Raw genomic sequence first — 25,921 nt, 5'->3', positions numbered from 1 at the left:
GCACATCCACTACAGTAGGTGGCAGTGGCACTATCGTTTACCTTTATTTATTTTTTTAATTCATGGCAAATTAATATACTTCTAATCTTTTCTGTCACAGACTAAAAAAACAATATTTTTGTTGTAAGGTGGTCTATATTTCTTTTACGTTTTCATCAATGTGAATAACTTTATATAGCACTTTGCCTTTCACATGGATACAGTGTAATGCAGAGCTGTATTTATTCTTTTTTCTAGGGGTCCGTAACAAAAAATTATTGAGAAGCACTGCCCTAAAGTCATACATTTAGAAATGTAAACATTACTTTAAGAAAAAGGATGGCGATTTGGATCATGGGATGCTTTCTTATCTATTTTTCTTTAGCAACAACTGAGCTCATTGAAACACTTTAAGGCCAAGCTAAAAGTTTTCTAACAGACACAGATCATTCAAATATTTCCTCCTGTTTCATAAATACTGGGTTTCCATTACTCCGGGAGCTCTGTGTCGGGGGCCTGCACCGCATGCACAGACACAGAGGCACACACACACAAGCACTTACACACGTGCACAGTCTGCTGGACTACGTGGCACTCGTTTCAAAACGCTGGGGGAGGAGGAGTGAACGCGCAACCCGGCAAACTTTACATATACAGTACTTGGACTCATACTGTCATGCAGATTTATAGATTTACAAAAGAAAATTCCACTGTCTCTGTTCGTCTCACTAGTGAAGGAATGTGGTGAGAGATCTCATTTGTCCAACGTCTGCGCAGAGATAAAGTTACGCAGCTGTAGTTTACGATGTACTGATAAGTTCTGAGAGCTGTAGAATGTTCTTGAAAGAATCACAGACTATCCTTGAGGTCCAAATGGACAGCAGGTCTATTCAGGTCTGGCTTTCATTCATTTGTTTGCCGAATACTGGTATCCTACATTTCCCATAATTCAACAGAAAATGTATTTTAATTTCATTCCCAATACTGTCTAGATATTCAGCGTTAAAATATTGCCAGCCCAATAATATTTACATGAAGCCGCTTCCAGAGTTGACAAAAATATTGTTCTTTGTAAAATTAATTTCAAGTAGATTCACAATATTTGTGAACAAATATGAGATTAAGTTTCACAAAGACTGTAAATATGAGAAATGAAATGGAAAACAAGCCAAATGTGACCACTTTCCTAAATCAGGAAGGAAAAAAAGTAGAAGATAGCGCCATCTGGAGGACATTCTACATTATTGCACAATCCAAGATTACTGTTTTACCACTTTTAGAAAATTGTCATCTGCATTTGCACACCCTCTGTTTGTGTCCTAACTAAAAATAAATAGATGTATTACAACAGTTTATTCGTCATGTTTTTTTTATTTTTTTTTAATTTAAATTTAGATTAAATTCCTAGTAGACTCGTTTAATTTTGAGATTTTATAAAAACCTGACTTGACGACCGACCTCAAATTAAGAACACAAGCATAAACCACATGACCACAGCTGTTTTTTTTTCTTCTGTTTTTATTAAGTGCAGAACAGAAACAGATGACGAGGATTCGTTATAAAAAGCCTTTGTGCATGCCTATGCTTCATTAATCATTACATAAACAATCATCACGATACAAACAAAAACTAAGACAAATTGCATGCTGTAACAGAAAGGGCAACGTGTTCAAAAAATTTCACCCCATGTATCATTGTTAGCCGCCCATGTGCACATTTGAGGGAGGACAACAACAAAAAGAGCTGGTGTCGGTCGGACGGAAGAAAGTGATGCACAAAGAACGCAACGTTGACTCCACGCCGACAGTATTTGCATGGAAGATGGCGGAGAAGGTTCTGCTCTTTGGAGATTAACCTGAAGTGGAGATTTCACTTAAAAGAGGACGATGAGGGCAGGCAGGCGCTGGGTTAAGATGATGCCGAGTGGCTGGGGCTTTCTCAAACAGAGAAAAGCTGCAAGGAAACAAAATGAGGACAAAAATGAGGCCACGGATCACTACTTGGTCCAGCAGATGGTGCTGTTTCTTTTTTTTCTGTTTGTAGTGACTAACTGGGCTGTATGATGGCCATTTGTGTTACCCTTGCATCCTCATTTTACCTTCTACTGTGGCCAAGAAAACGATATTTATTAAAAAAATAATAAATAAATAAAAATAATCAGTGTTACTGGATTAAATTGCACAAAGTGGGATAAAATTGATTTTCATCTAGACTAGACTTTTATTATATTTTATGTTTTAACTACCAGATTACATCATTTATCAATTTATGGACAAGAACAAATTTTATGTAATAATCTCAGTTTCCAAAAGAAGCCCTTAATGGCTTTCTCCTCTCGCATGAAGGACGTAATTTAGATTTGACCTTCCATGGACCAAGAAGAACTACATTTAATTTAAAAAGTGGAAGTTATTGGGGGGGGGGGGGGGGGTGGTACTTACTGACAGTATACTGGTACTGTAAACAAATGTAATTTTTGATGTTGATTTACACCCTGCTGACAGACAGCTCTGATCACTCCCACAGCGGCGCCCGGCTGAATTTGTCTCAGAAAAGACTAAAACCGTTCTGACACGCCATTAGCACAGAATTAGCACTCATAGTATAATAGGAAAAAACTCAGATTCAGCCAATGCAAGCAGTTATTGATCCTCTACATATTGGCCACTCAAAATTTACATATTTGTTTTTTTGATTAGCTAGAAATTCACCTAGTTGCTGCGGATAATTTTTTTTGCCCCACTTAGGTGGGTGTGACAATCAGTGGTACTTTAACATTAACTTTCATGCTGAGGCCAAAGCCATGTCTAAAATAAAATGATTTGCTTTGGCACCATCTTTTGCCAGTCTTGGAGTCAAGGAATTAAGGGGGGAGGAGCTTAATTTAGACTGTCTCGTAAAAAAGTAGTGCTTTGACACCATCTTGTGTTTGACATAGAGAAGACCAAGTCGAGGCCAGCTAAATGGTAAGAAATGTCAACTGTATTCTTTTATTGTTTACTTTTGTGTTGTCACTGGTATGCGTCACGTAAAATGTACATGTAAATAGAGACTAAAACGTAAGATATAAGTATCTCGTTACCCAGCTCATTCCCCTGGAAGCTTGCGGAGTGAATGTCAAGAAAGACAGAATAAAAATTCGTTTTTAAACCCACAATTAAATGTCATACACTTGATTTGCCAAATTGCTACATTTATAATAAATTAATAAAATGTGTGATAGCTACCTCGTTATCCAGTTGATCCATGGGAAATAGTTGCTGCATGTCAAGAAAGAAAATAAAGTTTAGACATTTTATAATAGACTCCAAATTAAGAGACATTTATTGTACGGTATTAGAGGGAGGATGGTTGAAGAATGTGAGCACTGACTTCAACTTCGGGATCGGGTGGGAGATCAGGGCAACTACCATTCTCTGCAAAATCAAACATCACATAATACTTATTATGTTATTATGATTTCTATGTTGACGAGTACTTCTTTAGAAAATTGGGGGGACTGAATGTGATTAAAGAATAATGAAATATGGGGGAAAATATTGTGATATGAATTTTCTCACCAAAGAAATCTGTACAGCTCCTCTCTCTCCACGGCGCCAGGTTGAGGCGTCGCACGTTGTTGCATTGCACACGCGGGTTTGTCCTTGATATGACATTGAAGGCGTCTCTGGGGACCGACCTGATGCCCGTGTTGTCGCAGATGATCCTGGACATGGTGGCGGTGAACAGGGACGCTCTCTGCCTCGCTGAGAAGACGCCAGGATTCTCGTACCACAGCCTTTGCATTTTGGCAAAAGATTCATTAGCTGATAGGAAGTATGATCGATTGATCTATGTATCTATCTATCTATCTATCTATCTGTCTGTCTATCTATCTATCTATCTATCTATCTGTCTGTCTATCTATCTATCTATCTATCTATCTATCTATCTATCTATCTGTCTGTCCGTTCATCCGTCCATCCATCATCCATCCGTCTATCTATCCATCTATCTATCCTTTTATTTATCCATCCATCTAACTAACTGACTATCCGTCCATCCGTCTATCTATCTATCTGTCCGTCTGTTCATCTGTCCATCCATCATCCATTCGTTTATCTATCCATCCATCTATCTATCCTTTTATTTATCCATCCACCTAACTGACTATCCGTCCATCTATCTATCTATCTATCTATCTATCTATCTATCTATCTATCTATCTATCTATCTATCTATCTATCTATCTATCTATCCATCTATCTATCCATCATCCATCCGTCTATCTATCCATCCATCCATCATCCATCCATCTATCTATCCATCCGTCTATCTATCTATTTATCCATCCATCTAACTGACTATACGTCCATCCGTCTATCTATCTATCCATCCATCATCCATCATCCATCCGTCTATCTATCCGTCCATCCATCATCCATCTGTCTATCTATCTATCTATCTATCTATCTATCCATCTATCCATCCATCATCCATCCATCTATCTATCCGTCCATCCATCATCCATCCGTCTATCTATCTATCTATCTATCTATCTATCTATCTATCTATCTATCTATCCATCTATCCATCTATCCATCATCATCCATCCGTCTATCTATCCGTCCATCCATCATCCATCCGTCTATCTATCCGTCTATTTATCCATCCATCTAACTGACTATACATCCATCCGTCTATCATCCATCCATCCATCCATCCATTTGTCCATCCGTCCGTCTATCTATCTATCTATCTATCTATCTATCTATCTATCTATCTATCTATCTATCTATCTATCTATCTATCTATCTATCTATCTATCTGTCTGTCCATCCGTCTATCCATCTATCCGTCCGTCCATCCATCTTTCCATCCGTCCGTCTATCTATCTATCTATCTATCTATCTATCTATCTATCTATCTATCTATCTATCTATCTATCTATCTGTCCGTCCATCCGTCTATCCATGTATCCGTCCGTCCATCCATCCATCTATCTACTGACCTGTCCCCCTGGCGGATCTTCTGGAACTGTGTGGCGATCATGCAGGCAAACAAAGGTCCCACACGGCCGCCGCGGACAAATGGCTCTGCCACGCCGCCCATCCAGACGTCGATATTGGCGGGTGTTCCGTAGAGTTGCAGCAGCTTGCGGGCCAGGTCGGTGTTATTCAGGACCTGAGCCAACTCGGCCTGGTTCCTGGGCTCGGACAGGTTACAGAATTTGCGCCATGCGTTGTAGCCTAGAGAGGTAAACATAGAAAGAGAGGGTATGAGGAAATGATAATGATTGATGAATGAGAAAAAGGGGAAATCCCGATTCCTGGAGGTCAGTGTGTGACCTACCGGGCAAACCGTGGTCGCGTCCCCTCTGCATGTTGAGGGCTCCCAGGTCCAGAGCGAGGTGCTCCACAAACTGGAAGAGCCTCTCCCGCAGAGCGTCCACCAACATGTGGTCCTGAGTGTTTAGTTTTGAAGGACGGCCCACCAAACCACGCACCAGTGAGTCAATGCCACCTGAAAGGATATAAGTAACAATGTGAAGTCTTAACATTCACCAGCACCATGAGGGTAGGTGGGCACAACCAGATCCAGCATAAGCAGTCATTTATTATAGACTGTCATTTAAAGGGGAAGTCAATTTTTAATATTTCTTAACAATAATATGTTATATGTGACCTCACTAGTCTAAATATGACATTCTCATTAATACTACATTTGTGGAATACAAGTTATGCAGCAAAATCCAGCCGTTTTTAATCAATATTCCCGGGGCGGCCATTTTGCCACTTGCTGTCGACTGAAGATGACATCATAGTTGCTCAGGGCTCAGGGAATGACAGCTCACCTGTAATCTGAAGCTGTGCTGTGATTGGTTGTTACCTGAGATCCGAGCCACTGTGTTGTCTTTTTCACTCGACAGCCAGTGGCAAAATGGCCGCCTTCTGATATTGATTAAAATAAACTGCTGGATTTTGCTGCTTAACTCATATTCCACCAACGCAATATTAACTAATTTGCTCCCAAAAAAGTATAAACACGTTCTATTTTAAATATTGCGATGGTCCCCAAAACGTACTAATGTTCTCTCATTTTCCGCTGGGGTTAGGTTCCAAAAAATACCCGAAATAAATGAAATCCAAAAAGTAGTTAGCCTTATGTTTTATATTTATTATAAATATTTTAAGGCTCTAAAACCCCTTACCACACAGTTTATACACTTTTCTCATCAAGGCATTTACTTTTTTTTTTGTTTAAACATTCTCAATGTTCAAACCTTCATGAATTTTATAAAATAGGTACATTACTGTAAAAAAAAAAATGCATGCAAAATTGCACACAAAAAAAAATCCGCGGAACTGCAAGATCGCAAAGTGAACCGCGTTATAGCGAGGGAACACTTTGATGCAGCTTCTGGCATGAAGAGGTGGCATAAAACAATGGGAGTTGTTACAAAAAATGGCCAACAGGTGGCAGCAGAGTATACGAGATCAACCAGGGCCACGTTGCAACAAGCTCTTTTTGCCAGTGTTGCTGCAATACGGAAACAGATACAAATAGAACACAATATTCTGTGGGCCTTGCAAAATCAGTCAAAATCCAGTAAAACAACCGGGAGCAAAGGGCTACCCCCTTCAGTGAAAATGGCTGGGAGTGAATGACTTAATAAAGATGTACCACAAGGTTCAACCTAAAGTCCTCTTTTATTCTCCAATGTAATCCAGGACCTCCCAAAAGTCTGTTGTGGTAGTCAGATTAATCTATATGCCGATGACACAGTTATATACTGTTTTATTATGGTTATCCTACAAATTCAGCAAACCCTTACAAACTGATTTTAACTCATTCACTGAGTTATTGATGACTATATACGTCAAAGATTCAATTTTACTGGGCTGGCAGTGATAGCAGTGAGCTTCTTTTAAATAAAATCATGTCAAGGTTTTTTGCACTTGACCAGATTCTTTGCCCGCACAACTAAATTGGTACAGTATATTAATTTCTATGATATGATGATATGATGACGTTATACTACGAGAAAAAGTGGATGAATTTAAATATTTAGCCCTTTCAAATCTCATATTAACTCAATGTAAAATAAAATATGGTATAGCCATTTAAAGTCACTAGATCACTTTGCTGAATGTCATGACTTGCAAGTACAGAAGAGAATTGTGACACCATTGTATATAACCGCTAACTCTCCCTGTCATTTATCTGTACGCAAATAAATATCTGAGAGCTAGCTAGCGTTAGTTAGGTAAAAAAATAAAAATAAAATTCTCAATCCATTTTCTATAGTTCTTGTCCAGGTAAACCAAGACCTAATGAGGTATAGTAGGGTTGCGGGTCAATCAATTGCAGGGCATATTGACATATAGATAACCCACAGTATGGGTATTTTATATATGTATCTATTTTCTATATTGTGAACTTGTGGTATTCTCATTATTGGTGCAGCTCACCTTCAAATACGATTCTCCAGGGGGTGAAGAAGGCTTTGAACAAAGGGACGCTGGGGAACTGAGTATCTTCTCTGTAGTCCGGGCCCAGGCGGGATAAGGCGGGCTGTATGGCCAAGTGAGCAAAACGGTAGGCTGCCGTGGCGAAGACATTGGAAATCCTGGGGTCCACATTGGGGTTGTAGCCGGGATAAGGTCCCAGCAGATTGCGCATGGCGTCGTCGCCCACAATGTGCGGCAGATAGTCGCGGAATACAAACACCTAAGACACGTAATTGAGTTAAGGATTCCCATTTTGGAACTAAAACCGCTACGGCTGGCCTGCTAAATGGATCTGACCTGTGTGTAAGCTCCCATGATTTTGCGTGCCTCTTGGTAGATTGTCTCGCTGTCCCATTGTGGGTTCAGTCTCTTCAGAGCACGGGCTAATCGGTTGTGTTCTCGCAAGAACATAGTGTGAATGCTGGTCAGGGCGATATTCTCATCTACACGGACGTCACCTGGAAAACATGAAATCATTCATCCCATTTAGCAAAGTTTCTTTCACTAAAAGGCCAAAAGCAGAATTGTAAATGTCAAGATCATTTTAACCCTGGAGAACCCACGGGGTCAAATTTGGCCCCTATAAATTCTGCTACTCAAATAACAAAGACCTTTTTTATTATTATTTTTTTTTTACAAATTTAACTTCAAAAGTCCAGAGTGTCACTTCTGACCCCTGCATGGGGCCATCTAGTGGATGAATATTGCACTTAGAGAGTGGTGGTGACAAGATGGCTGCCAACATGCTGTTTTGTTGAGCTGGAAATCAATCCAAACAAAACCATCTTCTCAGCAAACCATCAGATGGTAAAATTGTGTTTTTTTTGTTAATCTATTTCATATCATGTTGCAGAATGCCTAGGAGTATGTTATATATATATATTTTGATAAATTAGCAACTCTTAGCTAGTTAAAAAAAAAAAGGGTTAAAATTGAAAAAACATATTTTGGTGTTCAGTGAACTTATAGCAGTCATTTAATGTATAATTCATAATTTTCCAAAGAAGAAAAGGGTTCTTGGGTTCTCCAGGGTTAAGATCTCAATAAAGGTTGAGGAACTAGAAGCCGTTTACAAGACGACTGACCTGCAATGAAACAGGGAACCTCTCTGGCATTGGTGTTATTGGTGACACGCGCGCGGGTGGCGCACATGTTGACCTGCAGGGAGTGAAAGGGCAGCAGCTCGCGCCCGTTGTCACGAAACTCGGTATTGACGCGCATAAGCCCGTCGCTGTCGAGATCACGGAGGCTGAGGGCCAACTTAGTTTCAGAGCCGTACACCTGGCCCAGATCCAGGAAGGAGGTGAGCGCGTTAATCTGCTCCCGCTTGTTGGGCTCTCCTCCGAAGTTGTAGGCCGAAAATCCCGTTCCGCAAGCGGGGGCGGATCGGAACGAGGGGATGCAGCTATCAGCGCCGGTGGGCAAGCGTGGGTCGCCGGGAGGAATCTTTAACGGGAAAAGATGACAAAAGTTAGACAATGAATTAATTTCGGGCTTATTATTTGAGTTCCAGGGACTGACTGGGATGGGGATGCAGGGCTCGGTGCGCTCGCAGCTATCGTCACAGTGGATCCCGTTGCTGAAGGAGCGGATGCTGGGCGAGAAGGGGGTGAAGGAGAGGTCATGGTCGTTCCACTGGCCAAAGAAGGTCACCATGTGCGAGAACTCCCTGTCGTTGACCACATCCGCATCGGTCGTGCTCAGGATGTTATTAGACACCTGGCGGACCTGAGGGCGCAAAATATGCCATTGGATTTTCGTTCAACTGAGCAGATGCCAGCGAGATTCCGGTTTCAACGCAAGTACCAGGGGAAGCAGGAAGTTGTTGAATGTTCGGTTAGGCTGCCACCCTTTCGGTTCCGAGATGCCGTCGTCATACTCGGCAGAAAGCCAGCGGGAGAAGGGGGTGTTGGCGGCTCCAAGGCGGGGCTTTTGTCTACAAAGCAAACATTTGTCCTTGTAAACCGAGCTTGAGAAACCTCAAAGGAAGTGTATACATTCTGTTATATATGGCCCAACATGTTACACAAACAACAGTGCCGTTTCAACACTTGTGGTTTTCATTTTTTTTTGTGTCTTTGTAAAATTGTTAAACATGGTCAGTTTGCATTGTCAATGAGGAGAAAATGAAAAGACACAAAATCATAATTAAGAAGCTTACAGATTGTTGCAGACGCTTGTAGTTGTGCGATATTTGTCGAGGTTTTGTGTGCTGCTGCAGGGCGGAGGTCTGATTTGAGCTGCACATCCTGTTATCGCGCTGAGTCTCTTCAGATCCTCCACGGAGAGCAAATCTGTGACGATGAGCCATGTTAGCAAGGTTTCATTTAGGAGGGAAACCGTCACACCATCTGCCGTGAAACTGCGAAGTTCTCTGCATCTGACCTGTTGCATTGAGGGAGCGTTTGTGGATGCGGTGCACCCTCTCCCGCACAAGGTGCAGAGTCTGCGCCATGTAGTCGGCAGCCCTCACAGAGGAGCGCGTGTCCCCACGAGGCTGCTTTAGCAGACGCAGAGCATCGTGAGGACTCACCACGTCCCTGCGCACTCGTCTCAGACTCCTGTTAGTGACAAGAAGGTACCCGGGTGGATTCAACCTAACATGTCCTGGTGGAAGTTCTGTCACCTCCTGCAAGGCGCTCATTTTTGACTGACTGTCTGATGCATTTTTTTGGTTGATTAACTACTATTGTCTGGTTGGTTAAATGCATTATATTGTATGTTATTTAAATCACTGAAGTCAATAAAACAATGTTACCTTGATCACACAAAAACTCATTAGCCAATGTTAGTTGGGTTGTCTGACTGCATTTAGGTATGTAACTAGCGATAGCAGTGATAGCATTGTTAGTAAATTAGTTATAATTATGTGAACTAATCTAAGCTAGTTAGCCTAACGCAAAATCCTGTTTGAACAAAGCATTTAGCTAATGTTGTTTGGCTAGTTGGTAAACATTTTTACATAAAAACACTCAATATTAGATAGTTATTTAGTCATTAGTTAGCTAACTAGCTAGCTAGCTACTTATCATACACAACCAGCCTTTATAGTATAGTGCTGTTTGGTTAGGTTATGGGGTATATATGCCACAGAGGAGGCGGGACTTCCGATTTCCTGGTTTTCACACATCAGCTTTGTTTCCGTTTCCTGTTTGCGACGTGTGGGCCGCGTCCCAATTCTTACGCTTCCGCCTTTGTGCCCCTCGGTTGCGCGTTCCCGTCTAAGAGTGCGAGTGTGTAATGTGTCTGTCTCAGTTGTCCAAAGCATTTCAGAGAGTTGAGACGCCCGGTTGGGGGTGCGAGTGTTGAAACACGAACAAATTAATCTAACTGAACCTAACTAAACAAAGCATTCAATCAATGTTATTTGGTTTAGCATGTCTCTATAAAACACTCGACTACTGTTAGTTCGCTTGTCAGTTGGTTGGTTAGTTCCGAGGTCTCCAACCCTGGTCCTCGGGGACCGGTATCCAGCCTGTTTTCCATGCCTCCCACAGCCAACACAGGTGATTCATATCATTAGCTAATCAGCAATCTCTGGAGAAGGCTGATAACGATCTCCACCTGTGTTGGTTGTGGGAGACATGGAAAACAGGCTGGATACCGGTCCCCGAGGACCAGGGTTGGGGACCTCTGGGTTAGTTAGCATAATTACACAAAAAAGCTTTATGTTAGGTTGGTGGTCAGTTTTTTTAATTAACCTGATTGGACAAAGCATTCGACCAATAAAAACTACAACGTTAGTTAGTTAGTAACAAATGCTATTTATTTAGTTAACCTATTTGTACAATTTAGCCACGTTAGCAAGTTATTTAGTCAACCTATTTCGTTCCACAAGACCATTTTAACTTAGGTTAATATAAATTATCACTTAACAGTGTTACATAAAAAACTTGAATTAAAATGTAATTCATTTTAGGAATAAAGTATGTACAAAGTGTCAAATTACTGTAGTTTCTAATTCAAATTGTTGAGCCCTGCCAGAGGTCTTTGATCTACTGAGTTTCATTATAGTTTAACATGCAAATTTTTAAAAGTAGTCGAACTTACTCTGCTCTGGAGTATGTGTAAGCATCATCAACAATCCGCTTGGCATCCTCAAAACATTGTTGAAGGAAAGAGCTACCAAGATATTCTGCAAAGAGGAGGGGAAAAAAAGTCAAACACATTCTTAATTTGACCAAATTAGCAAGATTGAGAAAGCATTTCTGTGTAAAGAAGATAATATTCCATCTACCGGTTGGGTTCAAATGTGCAGGCACCAGGCAGATGCCCAGCACGAGGAAGACGGGGAAAAGCATCTCTAAAAGCAATTGGAAGAAAAAAAAAAACAGTATGTACAGTAAGCATCAGCAGTTAATGTAACTAACAATTCTAGAAAGAGAAGTTAAGGGTAGAATGTCAGAGAGTGTGAGAGACAAGATTACCTGTGAGAAGTGTGTGTGAATGTTGTCATGCCCATCTTTTTATTTCCTGGCGTGAGGAGGCCTCGCCCCTTGAACTGCTTAGCTAGGTGACAGGAATCCCATGTTTTCCTTGTTCCTTGTTGTATTCTTCTTCCCACCACTTATCACGATGGGATTTTTTTTTATAACCTCCAAGTTATATACGTATCTAAAATTCAATAATAATAAAAAAGCCTCGTAGCACGATATCATATCAAAATGATGCATTATTTAAAAATGTAACAGATATATTTCCCCCTTATTATGTAGTAACACTCAATGTACTGTTGTTTTTTTGTGTGGAATTTTGAGCTTTGGTCATCAGAAAAAACAAAATGACTTATTGTTGTTGTCAGATAGAAAGATAAAAAAAAATAAGATACATGCTTTTAAATGTAACAGTGACGGTATGTTTTATGAACAAAATATTGTTGTACATTAACTTCACATTTTGTGATTTAAGTATTACTTCATAACTAGTAGGATGTACTTTTCTTTCATTATATGTATTCATGGCATGATGATGACATCAATGACATGGTTTTACTGCCTTATTGTGACGGTGTTTCCAAAATAATCGTCAGCTTTATTACAAATTATTTTTGTTTTTGTTTTATATATGAGGCTTATGCTAAAATAAGGTAAATAAACAATGAATGAATATGAAAGTTCATTTATCTACTTCAATTAGTTATTAACTTGCTAAACACTTTAACAGTGTTTTTTTTTTTAAATCAATATTAAGCCGATCCTCCGGTTTTTCGTGAAATATGTGTGTTGAATCATGTGTATCAGTACTTTTTTAAAAATATTTTTGGGGAGGTTTAAAAAATTTTTTTTAACCCCTTCCCAAATGTATTTTAACAAGCATCAAATATACCGTCCTGCTCACTGTTATTGGCACCCCTTCATTTTTTGCATGATCTCGACAATATCTTCAGAAATCAATGGAAATGTCAATCATCAGGACCTTTTAATTGGATGTCCAAAGTAATTCAACAAAGGAAATTATTTTTTCAACTTGTATAATGTAATTTCAAAGAAAAAATGTGCAGCAATAATGGCACCCCTCTTTGATATTTGCTTGCACACTCTTTGGCAGTGATGACAGCTTCCAAATGCTTCTTATAGCTATCTCTAAACATGTCCGCCGGTATTTTTTTTTTTTTGCAAATTGTTCAAGCTCTTGAATGTTTGCAGGTTTCGTTTTTCAATGGCACATTTCAGCTCATATCAAAAATTTTCAATCGGATTGAGATCAGGAGTCACTACTGGCTATTTTAAAACAGTATTTTTTTTTTTCCTTTTTAACCATTACTATGTGCTTTGGGTCTTTGTCCTGCTGGAGTACCCATGACCTTCGACTCCTACCAAGTTGTCGAACACTTTGTAGGACATGTCTCCCTACATTGTCTTGACAATTCTCTGATTTCATGATTGCTGTGATTATGATCAAGGCCTCCAGTACCTGATGTAGCAAAGCAGCCCCACAGAATGATGGACCCTCCGCCATGCTTAACTGTAGAGCGGGTGCTCTTTTCCTTGGAAGCTTCATTGCACCGTCCATGGAGGTCCTTGACAGTTCCATGCTCGTAAAACCTCTTAATAACATTACGCACTACTGAAACGGGGCTACCAAAGTCTTTGGAGATGGCTCGATACCCTTTGGAGGTCTTGTGTTTGTGAATAATCCCACTCGATGTCCTCAGACAGCCCCTTTTGTTTTCACGATTTTGACAAAAGAAAAGGGGATGACAGGCGGCTTTTAAAAACATCAAAGTCATCATTGATTGGTTAATTCATGTCAATTGGGCACAAACAATTTAAAACCATGAATTCTCATTTGTGATTTACCAAAAGTGTGTTTCCATACTGATTTACAGGGAAGGGTGCCAATACAGACAGAGGACATTTTAAGATTTTTATTTTTTTCCGCCCAACTGTTTTTTTAATCATTTGGTCTTTAGGATAAAACACAAGTTTTCTGTCAAAAATAAAAGAATTTACTTGATTAATTTTTTTCTGAAGATATTCCACATTATGAACTTTATGGGTGCTAATAATGGTGAGCAGGACTGTCTGGAGATTTTTGCTATTTGCAGTAGTCGACTGTACCATACAATAAATGAATGAATTTAAAAATACAAATAAGTTTGTATTTAAAGCTACCCTTTCTAAATTTTATGTAAATAGTTGCACTTGACACTATCGTCCAATGAGAAAAAACAAGTGTGAGCGGCTATGTAATTGCTGCACATTCTTTCCGCCGCCGTATCACCGCCGGTGCCAATCAAACTCAGACAAAAGAACCTACTGTCAAAATGCGTGATATAATCAGTGGCGGCACAATCATCCATTTACGAAAAGTAGAGCTGAAAAGATAAGACTTTCTATATCTTTGTTGCAGCTCTCATCACATCACATCACAACACCTCACCTGATTACATAAAACAAACATAACAGGTGAATCGCCATAAAAAGTGACATGCACACAACAAGTTCACACCGCTACTAAAAAAACACACACAACGAAGGAGAAATAAACTTAAGACCAATAAACAATTCAGTTTTTGGAAGATGCCAGAGCAAATACAGTATAATGGAACTTTTATCGATGTAACTGCTAATGGCTAATACTGTATGTCCTACTTTTTACTCTATACATGACTCAAAGGTCATAAAAAAAGATACCCTGGATTTAAAGTGCATTTATGAGCACACTTCAGGCTTTCAATGACATAAGAATGTGTCAGAACACTGCAAGAAGTTGTGATTTTTTTAAAAAGTAAATAACATTCTTGATTTGAACAATTTTGAGGAAAATTAAATATACTTCACACTCTGTACATACAGTGCAGTTCCTTATGCTGGGTTTTTAAGTGGGAGAAAATATTGGACGTTTTTGAGTTGCTTGTTGGCTGTATTTTTATTTAGGACACATTGTATGAATAATTTTGGACGTTTTATTTTTTTGCATTAAAAACACAGAAACATTTGTGACCTTTTTTTTTGGTGATTTGTTAAGATAATTTTTTTTTTTAATGTCTATCAAATTTGCTAACATAGGGAATACATATTGGGTTACTGTTAGCTATATCAATATATATATATATATATAAATATAAATAAAAATTGAATCTACAGAACAGTATCATGACTCGGGTCATGAACAGGCTCGATGTGTGCAAATATACTTTTTTTTTATGAATAAAAATAAATAATAATAATAATAATAATTCATTATATTTAGAGTTGCCTTTCTTGGCACTCAAGGACACGTAAACTAAATTGCACCAAAAAAAAAGAGGCTTGTATGCTAGAAGAAAGACCTCTCAAAATACCTCACTAAAATAAGTAAGTTGTAGCTTTGCGCCCATCGTTATTTGCAACATCTCACACAGTTGCATGAAGTCAGATGAGTTCCCGTTTAAGGGCCCCCGAAAAGCAGAAATGTGCAGCACTGGTTGAAATATCGTTGGTCAACATTTGAGAATGTAGTAACTAGCAAGCAACATCATTTCACCAGTGACCCTGTTAGCGAGCCACCTCCTTTGTCATTCTTGGGAAACAGAAGCAGCGTTTTACAGCTTTTAATTGTCAAAAGTGAAAAAGAAAATACGTGACCCAAATCTCAAAGTTCACTTAATCGTATCTGGGAATACAGTGGCTTTGGACATTGCTCAGCATTTATGATAACCATTGCTTGCGTCTCAAATTCGTTTATTCTACTTAATCATTCCTTTTCCGGAACATAACAAGGAAAGAAGCATAATAAACCCATCAAGTCTCAACATCACAGCTGGTAAAACATTAAAGGTAGACTTAGCGGAAAACCGAGAAGGTGAAATCTCTCCCATCTATGGGGCAGCAAGTAATGCTTGATTGACAGGTTTTGGATATTAGGCGACTTGTTTTTCATACGTTCCACATTTAGACAGCTATAAATCCTTTGTCATCTAAGACCTTTTTTTTTTTGTTGCCACAACCACAATAATAAAGTGATCAATAATAGCTCAGAATCAATGTCTGTTAACAATGGGCTCGTTGCACAACTCAACTAACGTACTTTCTGAACGTAATGCCAGTTTCCTGTCTTTCATGAGTGGACTAATTGATTAATCCAGGTGTGCCTGACCTCAATAGAAATGGCTGAATATTATTATTATTTTTTTTTTTTGTACCTAGTGTTGTCCCACTGGAGCTACAGATCTCTCTCTAAAAAAAGAAAAAAAACATTGTACATATAATTTTATTTTTGTGTTGTGACATTATTGGTATTATGATATATATGATATTTAAAATATACATAAATGATGGTGTGATTGTTTAATCTCGCCCCACTATTTTGTATTTTACTGACGAAGCACTTTCCTCATGAAGTGACCTAAGTTTCGGTAGTGATCACCTCTAAGGAGAGGAAAACTCGATAAAAGTCATAAAAACGATAGTTTTAATATTTTCAGTGCAGGCTGATGTGCGCATAAATAGAGACGTCAACATAAATTTTGGTGATGATTGATCGCAGGTTTTGGATGTTGTTTTTCATACGTTCCACATTTAGACAGCTATAAATCCTTTGACATCTAAAACAAAGTTCGATTTTTTTTCTCCTTTTTTTTTTTCTGCTGCAGATGCCCGCTGAACCAGGTGGCCCATTTTAAGCAATATGCTAGCATTCCAATATCTGGCACAAGAAACATTTTTAATGTCATTATCTTTGTCTTATGTTATAGAAAAAGACTTGTGGCAAAAAACAAAAAACAAATGATGTCATCGTCGTTGTCTTGTGTTGTCATGTGGAAAAAAAGAAGCAAAAATTTCAATCCTATTGAAAAGAGCTAATAATGGCCAGATGATTAATGGGTCGAGCCCTAGTGTGTATGAACACACACACACAGACACACAAGACATAATTATGAGAAACGAGAAATAAACGGTTTTCGGAGTAGAATTACCGGTACGGGTACGTGCATTTGTGTGATTGCAGGTCACCTCATGGTCCACGGAGTATCATGCTGTGAAAAATGTAAACAACCGAACACACTGAATTTACTTCCTGCTATCAAACGCACCAACTGTGACAAAAACCTCCCTCCTGGCATTTTCCAGCAGTTGACAGTTCAATGGAAATCCAGTTGGTTGCCATTCCCCTGTGCTTTAACTGATGTTGGATCCATCAAAGGATTGTGAAGATGTACCATTGCTTTGCTTTCGCCATCATGATAACAGTGTGTGTTTAACTTTTTCGCTGGCATTTCTTAATCTCACTGACCATGAATAGACACCTAATCAAAAAAACGTACTGTTGTTTTATCTACGCCTGTTACTAGTTGGCATTAAAGTTAGTTTGGATGCTGAAACTAAAGTATAGTCCATTCTAGCTGCAAGTACTGTAAAACCCACCACACACCGACGCGACTGAATTCTTATTCAACTATTAAAATACAATTTTTCATTAGTTCCTGACAACCTGCAACTAGCTTGGCTGCGTCTCCGAATGTCAAATTGCAAAAAAATGGCGTCGCAACAGCACAGAAGTTTATGAGCAATCAAAATGCCAAGGAAACAAATTACGTTTGGGGGTACCAAGTCGCACCAATACACAAAATTTCACAATGGTGAGTACACCCCAACATCATTTTTGTGCAGCAACACAAATATGCAATTTTACTTACTTACTTTACTACTGTACTGGACTTATGTGAATAAATAATAATAAAATATGAATATAAAATCAAATAAAAATAACAATAAAATAATAAATATTTTTAAAAAATTATTGACACCGTACATTTTCACTTAGGGGCGTACTCACTTTTGTTGCCAGTGATTTAGTAAATTTACAGTATAATACAAGCTGTACATTGACTACTTCACATTGTAGCAAAGTATCATTTCGTTAGTGCTGTGCCATGAAAATATATAATAAAATATTAACCTAAATGTGAGAAGGATACTCATACTTTGTGCACATATTTATGTACTGGTACTTATAAGGATTGGACCGTTCCAGTAGTGCCCCCTGCTGTTATGAGTAGGTATGGCGTGTACCTCGCCTCAAAGTCTTCAGTTTACAGGATTTGTAGCCCTAAAGATGACCCTGGTCTTTTTCAACATCTACCGTAACCGCAAATATGTGAGAACATATTGGACGATCGTGCTATTCTGCTTTGTAATCCCTTCGCAAATTTACTAACGTGTTATCTTAAAACTGTGTTGTATCATTCCGCAGAGCATATCTGGCTGTTGTTTAGCCGGACAGAATGTCAGCAGATGACTTCACCTTAATGTAATGTGGGAAAGTGATTTTGGTGCAGCATGGTGCGCTAGTGGTTGGCACGTCTGCCTCACAATTGTGACGTTTGTGATTTGTATCTGGGTGAAAGTGCTCCCGTGCGAATGTTCTCACAGCTTTTGTTTTTCTCTGGGAGGTACTTCCTCCCACATTCCAAAACACGCATGAGATGCTCACCGAAGACTCTAAATTTCACCGAAGACTCTAAATTGTCCATAAGTGTATATGTTGAATGACTCAATAAATGCTCTATAGACAGCTTACTTTCTTTGAGGTTTACGGGAATAAAAAACATTACAAAGCAAGAGTATTTTTTTGTGTTGATCATATAAACTTTATTGTTATAATCTGAGAATGCTAGGGATACATGTAAAGAAAAAAAGGCATCACTACCAATTACTTTGGTTAACACCGCCGTACTATAATCAATGTGAAAACTATTGACTCATTCACACCTGTGTCGAACTGAAAGGGCACCGTTCCCAACTCTGCAAATAAAAATGTTATCAAAAAAAGCCAGAGTTTTTGTTCTCGCCAAAGCCAGTAAGGTTGGAGCTGGAGGTGTCAGGTGGTTGCTGTCAAATAAAAGCTGCGTTTTCAGGCTGAGTAGGGACACTTTTGACACATTAATAGCCAAATTCAAGCAAAGATGAACTCCGTCACGTTTGCATTGCTTCTCATCACCGGTCTCCAAGGATGCGGTGAGTCCGTTTTAAAATTTCACCTTTATTTTGTTAATATCAATATAATATTCATAATCTGCAGTCATTCCAAATGATTAGATGATTCTTTTTTTGCAGCTCTGACTTTAAATAGTGATGACTTGAATAACGGACCAGATGCACTGATGGCAGTAAGTTTCTTTTTTGTATTTGCATTCAAATCATAAATAATAAGGTTGGTTGTAATGGACCGATGCAGGCCTTATTTTAAGGCTTTTTCATTTGAGGGCTGCATGCATAAAAATGGAAGGACCACTTTAAAACTCTTTGCTTTTAATTTATTAAGCCCACAACAATCAGTCAAGAAATGTTACTGTAAAGTGTTCATATTTTCTATTTAATTGAATAAACTGCTACATAACATAACAGCTTTAGGAAAATAGTTAAGGACTTTTCAAGATTTTGGGGTGGCCAACTGCCCTCAATCCCACTTCTAGCTCCACCCCTGCATTAAACAGCAGCCTTTAAAGGATCTTTAAAGTGATTCATAAATCGGACCTTGACACACAGCAGAAAGTGAAGCAATCTGTTCTGAACTGAATTATCTTCATTCGCCCAGTGTTTTGGAGAGAAAATTATCGTATTATTTTAGTCATTTATAGTTTATGTGTATTTTTGCATATTTAGAAAAGTTCTACAGTATATAAACCAATTTAGTAGTGGCAATTTTTTTTTTCTTGCAGGCCGTGTCAAATGTCATTTATAGTATACATTATACCGCAGGCCGCTGAAAAATGGATGACAGGCCGCAAATGGCAGTTTACACACTTTGATTTAAGGTATCGGGTTATGTATGGAGCCTGCTGATACCAGCCACCGATACTTAGCAAAAATATCTGACATCAAATCAGTCCTCCTTGGTAGTAGTTGGCACTATACTACGGCAGTTTGACACACTGGCGAATCATCATCTACATCCGAAGAAAGGACTTTCTTCCCAAATTTGATGTCATTGTGCTAAATGAAGTAGAGGTATCAGTACTCTGTAACGGTGAGTATTCAAAAAGTGAATACTCGTACTGGTATCGGTCTGAAAAACAAGTGGTGTTGAACATTTCTAATAAATAACACACTTGTCTAATCCATTAGCAATTTACACTGTAAAAAAGTGTGAAATTAGTTTAAAGAAATATACTTTATGAGAGAATAGTCAGAAATTATATAGTCCTCCCTCGCCATATCACGTTTCTCTTTTTTGCTGCTTCACCGTATCGCAGATTTTGATATTGTACACATCTAATTTTATATCATGAGATTTTGCTGTGATTATGCTATCAGCGCAAACCAGGAAAGAAGATAAAAAAATATATTAAAAAAAAACGTCCTAAATGTGGGATCATTTGATGTATGTTACAGTAAAATGTATACAAATGAGCAGATGTGTATCTAATGTCGTGTCCGGTGTGTGATGATAAACTGCGCATTCACACATGTTGCTTGTGTGTATTCATTTCTACTGTGGTTCTGTGCCCAGGCTGGGAGTCCTTGTGAGGACTGCACAAAAATAATCAGCCTCTTTGTTGACCTGCTTTCCAACTCGGACCTCCAGGTGAACACATTCTTTTTTATCAAACCTTCCTTATCTGCCCATTGTGTATACAATACTATCACATCAAGTTGTTTTCATTAAAAAAAAAAAAATCCTAGCAAATCCCTGGAATGTTGGTTAGCACACATTTATATCAGTGGGAGTGCAATGATGCAAATAGTTAGGAATTATAGCCTTAATACAGGTTATCTTAAACTATACGTGCCTCCGACGCACGTACGCAGCACCAGGCAATGATTCTGTTGGCCTCGTAAAGTTCAGATTTGAAAGCAGACATGATTCTTGCTTTATTTTCTGTGACTTCATTCCAGCAGTGTACAGAGCCTTGCAAAAGTATTAGTCCCCCTTGAACTTTTGTCACATTTTTAGCTTCAATTATTAAGATATAAAATTTGATTTTTTTTGTGAAGAATCAACAGCAAGTGGGACACTACGAAGTGTATTGCATTCACTTGAGAAAAAAAAGGAACTCCTATATTTTTTCCTGACTAGTTTTTGGGCGGGGCTTTATTTTTATTTTGTTTAAAAAATCTGTTCTTCGGAATAATTGTATTTTGTTTTTCATTTTATTAATTTTTTTTCTGTCATCGAAAATTTATAGGGGGAAAAAAATAGAAAGAAAAAAAACCAGAAAAATAATTGTTTTGAAAAATAGGGAAAATAATATTTTAAAAACAGGGGAAACATTTCAGAAAAACAGTGCATCAATTTCTGTTTTTTCGGAATAATTTCTAGTGATTTGTAGACACGTGAATGACGGACACCTTCTTGCATACCTTCCAACCCACATTCAATACATTACTGGTTCAATTAAGGTAACACATGCGCTGTAATTAATTACACACACACACAATATTAATTATGTTTTTTGCTTTAGCGAGTCTGCAACAAATCATTTGGAGGTCAGAGCTAAAAAAAGAAAATATGAAAAAAGGGGGGGGGGGAATATTCCATAAACCAAAAAAAGGAAAAGATCACCCCGCCAAAAAAATAAATAAAAATTGGAAATTTCCCCCAAGGGAAAGCAATATGCTTAGGATACAATTGGGAAGTGGAATGAAATGTATATGACATATAAAACTTTAACAAATAAAAAAAACTTTGAGTTGATTGGGGGGGCAAATTATTCACCCCCTTTTCTGTGCAGCTAACTGACTCCAGAAGTTCCCTGATGATTTCTGAATGATCCAATGTTGTCACTTTATGTCAGAGGGCTGTTTTAGGACAATAAAAACCACACAACCAATTTTTACAGAAAAAGATGCGGGCTGTTCTTCTTTTTTTTTTTCTCGATCAAATGAGCCAGATGCAGATGTCTAGGATTGCTTGGTCTTAGTCTGTGCTCCACTAAGTACCTTATGTTGCTATAGAATCAATTACTAATCGAATGTTAAAGAAAGTAAACCCCACGTTTCTTTCAGAAAAAGATCACACATGGCATTGGCAATCTGTGTGACCACCTGCCTGGGAAAGCCAGCATGGCTGCGTTCTGCAAGGAGGAAGTGGACAAGATCCTCCCAGTGGCCATCAGCTTGATTACTGTTGTAGCAGTACGTTGCAGGGCCGTAATACTATTTTCATGCATGCGCTTCGGCATGTGAACATATAATCAGTTGCCATCATCTATCTGCCTGCAGAAGCCAGCGGACATCTGCAAAATCATGGGAATGTGCGGCTCCAACGAGCAGCAGAAAACGTTTGGTGATTTGGTCAACGAGATCCTGCAGCTTGCTACAATGCCGGCAAATGTCAGTCAATAAAGAGGAGCACTTAAAAAAAGATTTTAGTACCTATTATCATTTAAATCTGCTGTTTTGTTAGGGGAAGCCCACGTCACCGTGCTCATTCTGCATCTTTTTCATCAAGACACTGGATGACTTATTGCCCAAAGAGAGAACTGAGGTAGGTCAGCATCACAAACTCACTGGACACTTTATTAGGTACATCTCACCAACACACCAGATTTATTTTCCTTCATTTTACCCCAAGAGACCGTCCCACAATGGAGTGGGAGTAGCCCATTAATTCATTTATATTACAGACCTAAATCAACATGTCAGTGCAGATTTTTTTGGTGTACGTCCAACCCTGAATATATTTGATTGAATTCCATATTTTAACTTTTTAAATTTTTAATTGTATTTAATTCAGTTGTTATTTTACATACCACTAGTAGGAGCCTGCATGCCAATAGTGGTACTAGTAGCAAACAGAGAATCTCTGGATTTAACTACTAATATAGGAACTAATAAACAATATTGTTCAAAGTCACTGTCAGACAGGTACAATGAACTGGACCCCTGGAAAAATCTTTCACCTGTTTTCTGAATCTGAGCTGTGATTGGTTGTTACCTGAACCCTAAGCAACTGTGATATAATTTTCAGTAGACACCAAGTGGCAAAATGGCCGCCCACTGAGATGGATACAATCAGGTGGATTTGCTGCTTAACTGATATTGCACAAACACTATTAATCAAATTGCCGTGTTTAGACTCGTGTTGGCACATACAACATATTATTGTAAAGAAAATGTTTGGGTTGACTTCCTCTTTGAAGTGCCCGGTCTAATTGCTTAAATTGCATACTAGGATGCCGTGGTGGAGGTGATGGAGAACGTCTGTCACATCATGCCCATCTCCTACCGTGATCAGTGCGAGTTGGTCATCGGCCAGTTCAGCAAGACGCTTATGGACGCCCTTCTAAGCTATGCCACCCCGAAGGCCATCTGCACACTCATCCGTCTGTGCCAGAGTCAGGAAGGTCCTCCCGCTGGTGAGTCACGCCAACATGCACTAAAACAGTACCCATTGTTGTGTAATCTAAAAGAGAAATATCCATTCCATGAGACCCATGTAGTAACACTTGCAGTACATACAGACCGTAAAGAGCATTTGAGGAACACAGGAGGTTTCATGTTCTATTCCTAGATGTATACTTTCAAATGCACTTTTTTGGCTTAACTGCTTCAATGAATGTTAAATAACAACAACATTATGCAACTGTATTGTATTAAATATAAGTATTATTCTTTACTTCTGTTTTCTCAAAACTTGTCACTAGTGTACGTTACTGTAAAGTAGGCCTTAAAGTGGACCAAACGTTTGACTCCGCCCACAAGGATTTTCGACCTCGAAGCGCCTTCTTTCTTTGTTGTTAAACCTAACCCTAACCATAAACTTAACCATACCCATAATACTACCACATAACGATTACAGCATGTTTTGAGCACTATATTGAACAACGAAAATTAAAAACTGACCGAAACCTAAATACTTCAATACTAACACTTCTGCCTCTTCCTCAAACTGTTGTTAGCTCCGGCTGACTGAGGCTTGAGTGTTTGTAATTTTTGATACTCCATAATGTGTTTTAAAAAAATACATTTACGTCATAAGAGGGCGCATCATTATATCAGCAAATTTTGTTGGGAAAAAAAAAATACTTAAAACCATTTTGAAAAACCCGTGTGGGCGGAGTCAAATGTTTAAATCCACACGACGTTGAGGCACGCCTCGAACTGCACTCTGCATCCAGAGCTACTTGGCTTCATTAGCCAAACCATCTAAATGTCCTCCCTATTTGTCACAAACCGCCATACAGTATAACTAAATACAGTTGATGGTCAAAAAGTTTAATGTGGGCAGTTCAATCTGCAGTGTAACTAACCAAAGCAGGCGGTAATCTCCGGAACCACGCAGCAATAACTCCCCCTACAGTACAGGCAGTAAACGGAATAATGTTTTCAATCAGCGGCAAGTTACTGTACATATAGAAAGGAATTCGATAATAAATAAATAATTAATTTACAAACTATTTGAGAACACCACCCGAAACAGGTACATTCCATAATTTTGGTTTACAGTAAGTACCTCTAAAATGGCTGACTAGCTGGGGCGCTTCTACTGTACAGCATGTCGTAATTTTCACTTTTGTTTCAACTGAAACATTCACACAATTAAAATATCATGTAAGTGGAGTGAAAAACACGAAACTATCATGTTATTTTCAATGGGCACATTCCCGCTTTGAACCCCGGTTGCAGAATTGACATTTTGGCTTTGATAATGGGACTTTAACACCTTATAAAGTAAAGACAATCTTGAATATTTCGATTAGATCAACTTGACTATACATGTGTGTAATGAACGAATATGTCCGCTGTCCACAACCCAACAAGCTAGCTAGAAATCAAATAACAAAGAAAAAAAAAAGCTTACCTTCAAGTTACGTTCCGATATGGCATAAGATTGAGTCCCATGGAAATAATGGAGAAAATATCAAATATACTTTATGCATGATGTTTAGAACCAGACTGATACATACTATACATTTTCTCCCCCCAGACCTCTGCACTTTGGCAACCTACAGGTGCAGGGACCTTCAAACTTCTCTGAGATGTGGGGTAAGTCATCAATACCCCCTCACCTCATGGTACAACTTTTGATGGATTATCATATACTGTAAATCGATAATTATTTTTGATAATTTAAAAAAAATCGTTTAAAGAAGTTGTTCAATTTAAAATGGTCAAATCCTTGGAATTTCAACATCTCAACAGTAAAAGTTCTCAAATTATAAAGTCCCCCTCCATATATATATACATGCATATATATATGAATACAATGATAAATCTTTTTGCCAACTTTTTACTGCTCTGAATCATAATTTATCTTTGTGCATTGTCTGCACTGTCAACTTGAAATAATGTTGTTGTTTTAAATATAGGGATGGAAATTAAATGTTGAATAACTGTTTTGTAAGTTTTAACATTATTTCCATCCTGTGTAGTCTCTGTTCTACTGCCAAAGATTTGCCTGGAAACCCATAAGCTACAAAACTCTTTGAAGAATTGTCAGGTAGGTGTGAACAAAGCCTTCAAATATTTAATGACATCCAAACAATAATGTATTTTCTTTCTTTTTTTGTCAGGCTGTAATCGACTAGTGCGAGTCAGCACTTGTGTTGCGGCGATTAAAACCACAAAATATTTCTCTTAACTATATTAGTCCAAATATTCATGCTATGCTTCTTTTCAAGTTTTGATTTGATATCTCAGGGCATTCTATGTGTGTTTTTCCTTCTGTGTGGATTCCTTTTCACAGAAGGCATGAGGCATTTTGTCATTAAGATTAACAGGATGAAAAGACAGCATGAGTATTAGACGTAAGGGAAATGAGAGCGAGCTTGGCTCTCTTATGTACTAGAGATTTTGTACTAACCTACTACATATTTTACACAAATCTGTAATTGTCTGCATCCTTGAATAAAAATCATCGCAAGGTCCGAAAGCTGCATCCTGATCTGAGTTCAGACTTTATTCTGATCCTTTGCGTTTGTTTAGCTTAGATTTTAAGCAGGTAGTGCTATAGCTCATGCATCTGCCTGACAATCGAGAAGTTCTGGGTTCGAATGAATTTGGGCTCCCGGACTCTTGTGTGGA

At 38.5% G+C, this 25,921-nt stretch overlaps 2 protein-coding genes across 2 annotated transcripts; one reads left to right on the top strand and one right to left on the bottom strand.

Annotated features, from left to right (window-relative positions):
• Positions 1-1,477: 1,477 nt before the first annotated feature.
• mpx (myeloid-specific peroxidase) lies at positions 1,478-11,872 on the bottom strand. The gene is made up of 15 exons (XM_077586256.1): positions 11,707-11,872; positions 11,520-11,604; positions 9,855-10,030; positions 9,631-9,763; positions 9,276-9,405; positions 8,991-9,197; positions 8,555-8,915; positions 7,767-7,927; positions 7,431-7,689; positions 5,311-5,481; positions 4,970-5,207; positions 3,540-3,757; positions 3,352-3,395; positions 3,207-3,239; positions 1,478-1,932 (listed from the first exon to the last, which is right to left on the bottom strand). Exons 1-15 carry the CDS (start codon positions 11,768-11,770, stop codon positions 1,918-1,920), a joined length of 2,295 nt encoding a protein of 764 aa, XP_077442382.1. The 5' UTR covers positions 11,771-11,872; the 3' UTR covers positions 1,478-1,917.
• A 6,897-nt stretch (positions 11,873-18,769) lies between these two features.
• sftpba (surfactant protein Ba) lies at positions 18,770-25,769 on the top strand. The gene is made up of 10 exons (XM_077542369.1): positions 18,770-18,910; positions 19,010-19,062; positions 20,406-20,480; positions 21,902-22,030; positions 22,118-22,228; positions 22,302-22,382; positions 23,070-23,253; positions 24,825-24,883; positions 25,270-25,337; positions 25,411-25,769. The coding sequence occupies exons 1-9, from the start codon at positions 18,859-18,861 to the stop codon at positions 25,324-25,326; spliced, it is 801 nt and encodes a 266-aa protein (XP_077398495.1). The 5' UTR covers positions 18,770-18,858; the 3' UTR covers positions 25,327-25,337; positions 25,411-25,769.
• The last annotated feature ends 152 nt before the right edge of the window (positions 25,770-25,921 follow it).

Source organism: Vanacampus margaritifer, chromosome 14, assembly GCF_051991255.1.
Source record: "Vanacampus margaritifer isolate UIUO_Vmar chromosome 14, RoL_Vmar_1.0, whole genome shotgun sequence".
Taxonomy (NCBI): Eukaryota; Metazoa; Chordata; class Actinopteri; order Syngnathiformes; family Syngnathidae; genus Vanacampus; species Vanacampus margaritifer.
The sequence above is the reverse complement of the archived record's forward strand: the minus strand, read 5'-3'. Positions and strand labels throughout refer to the sequence as shown.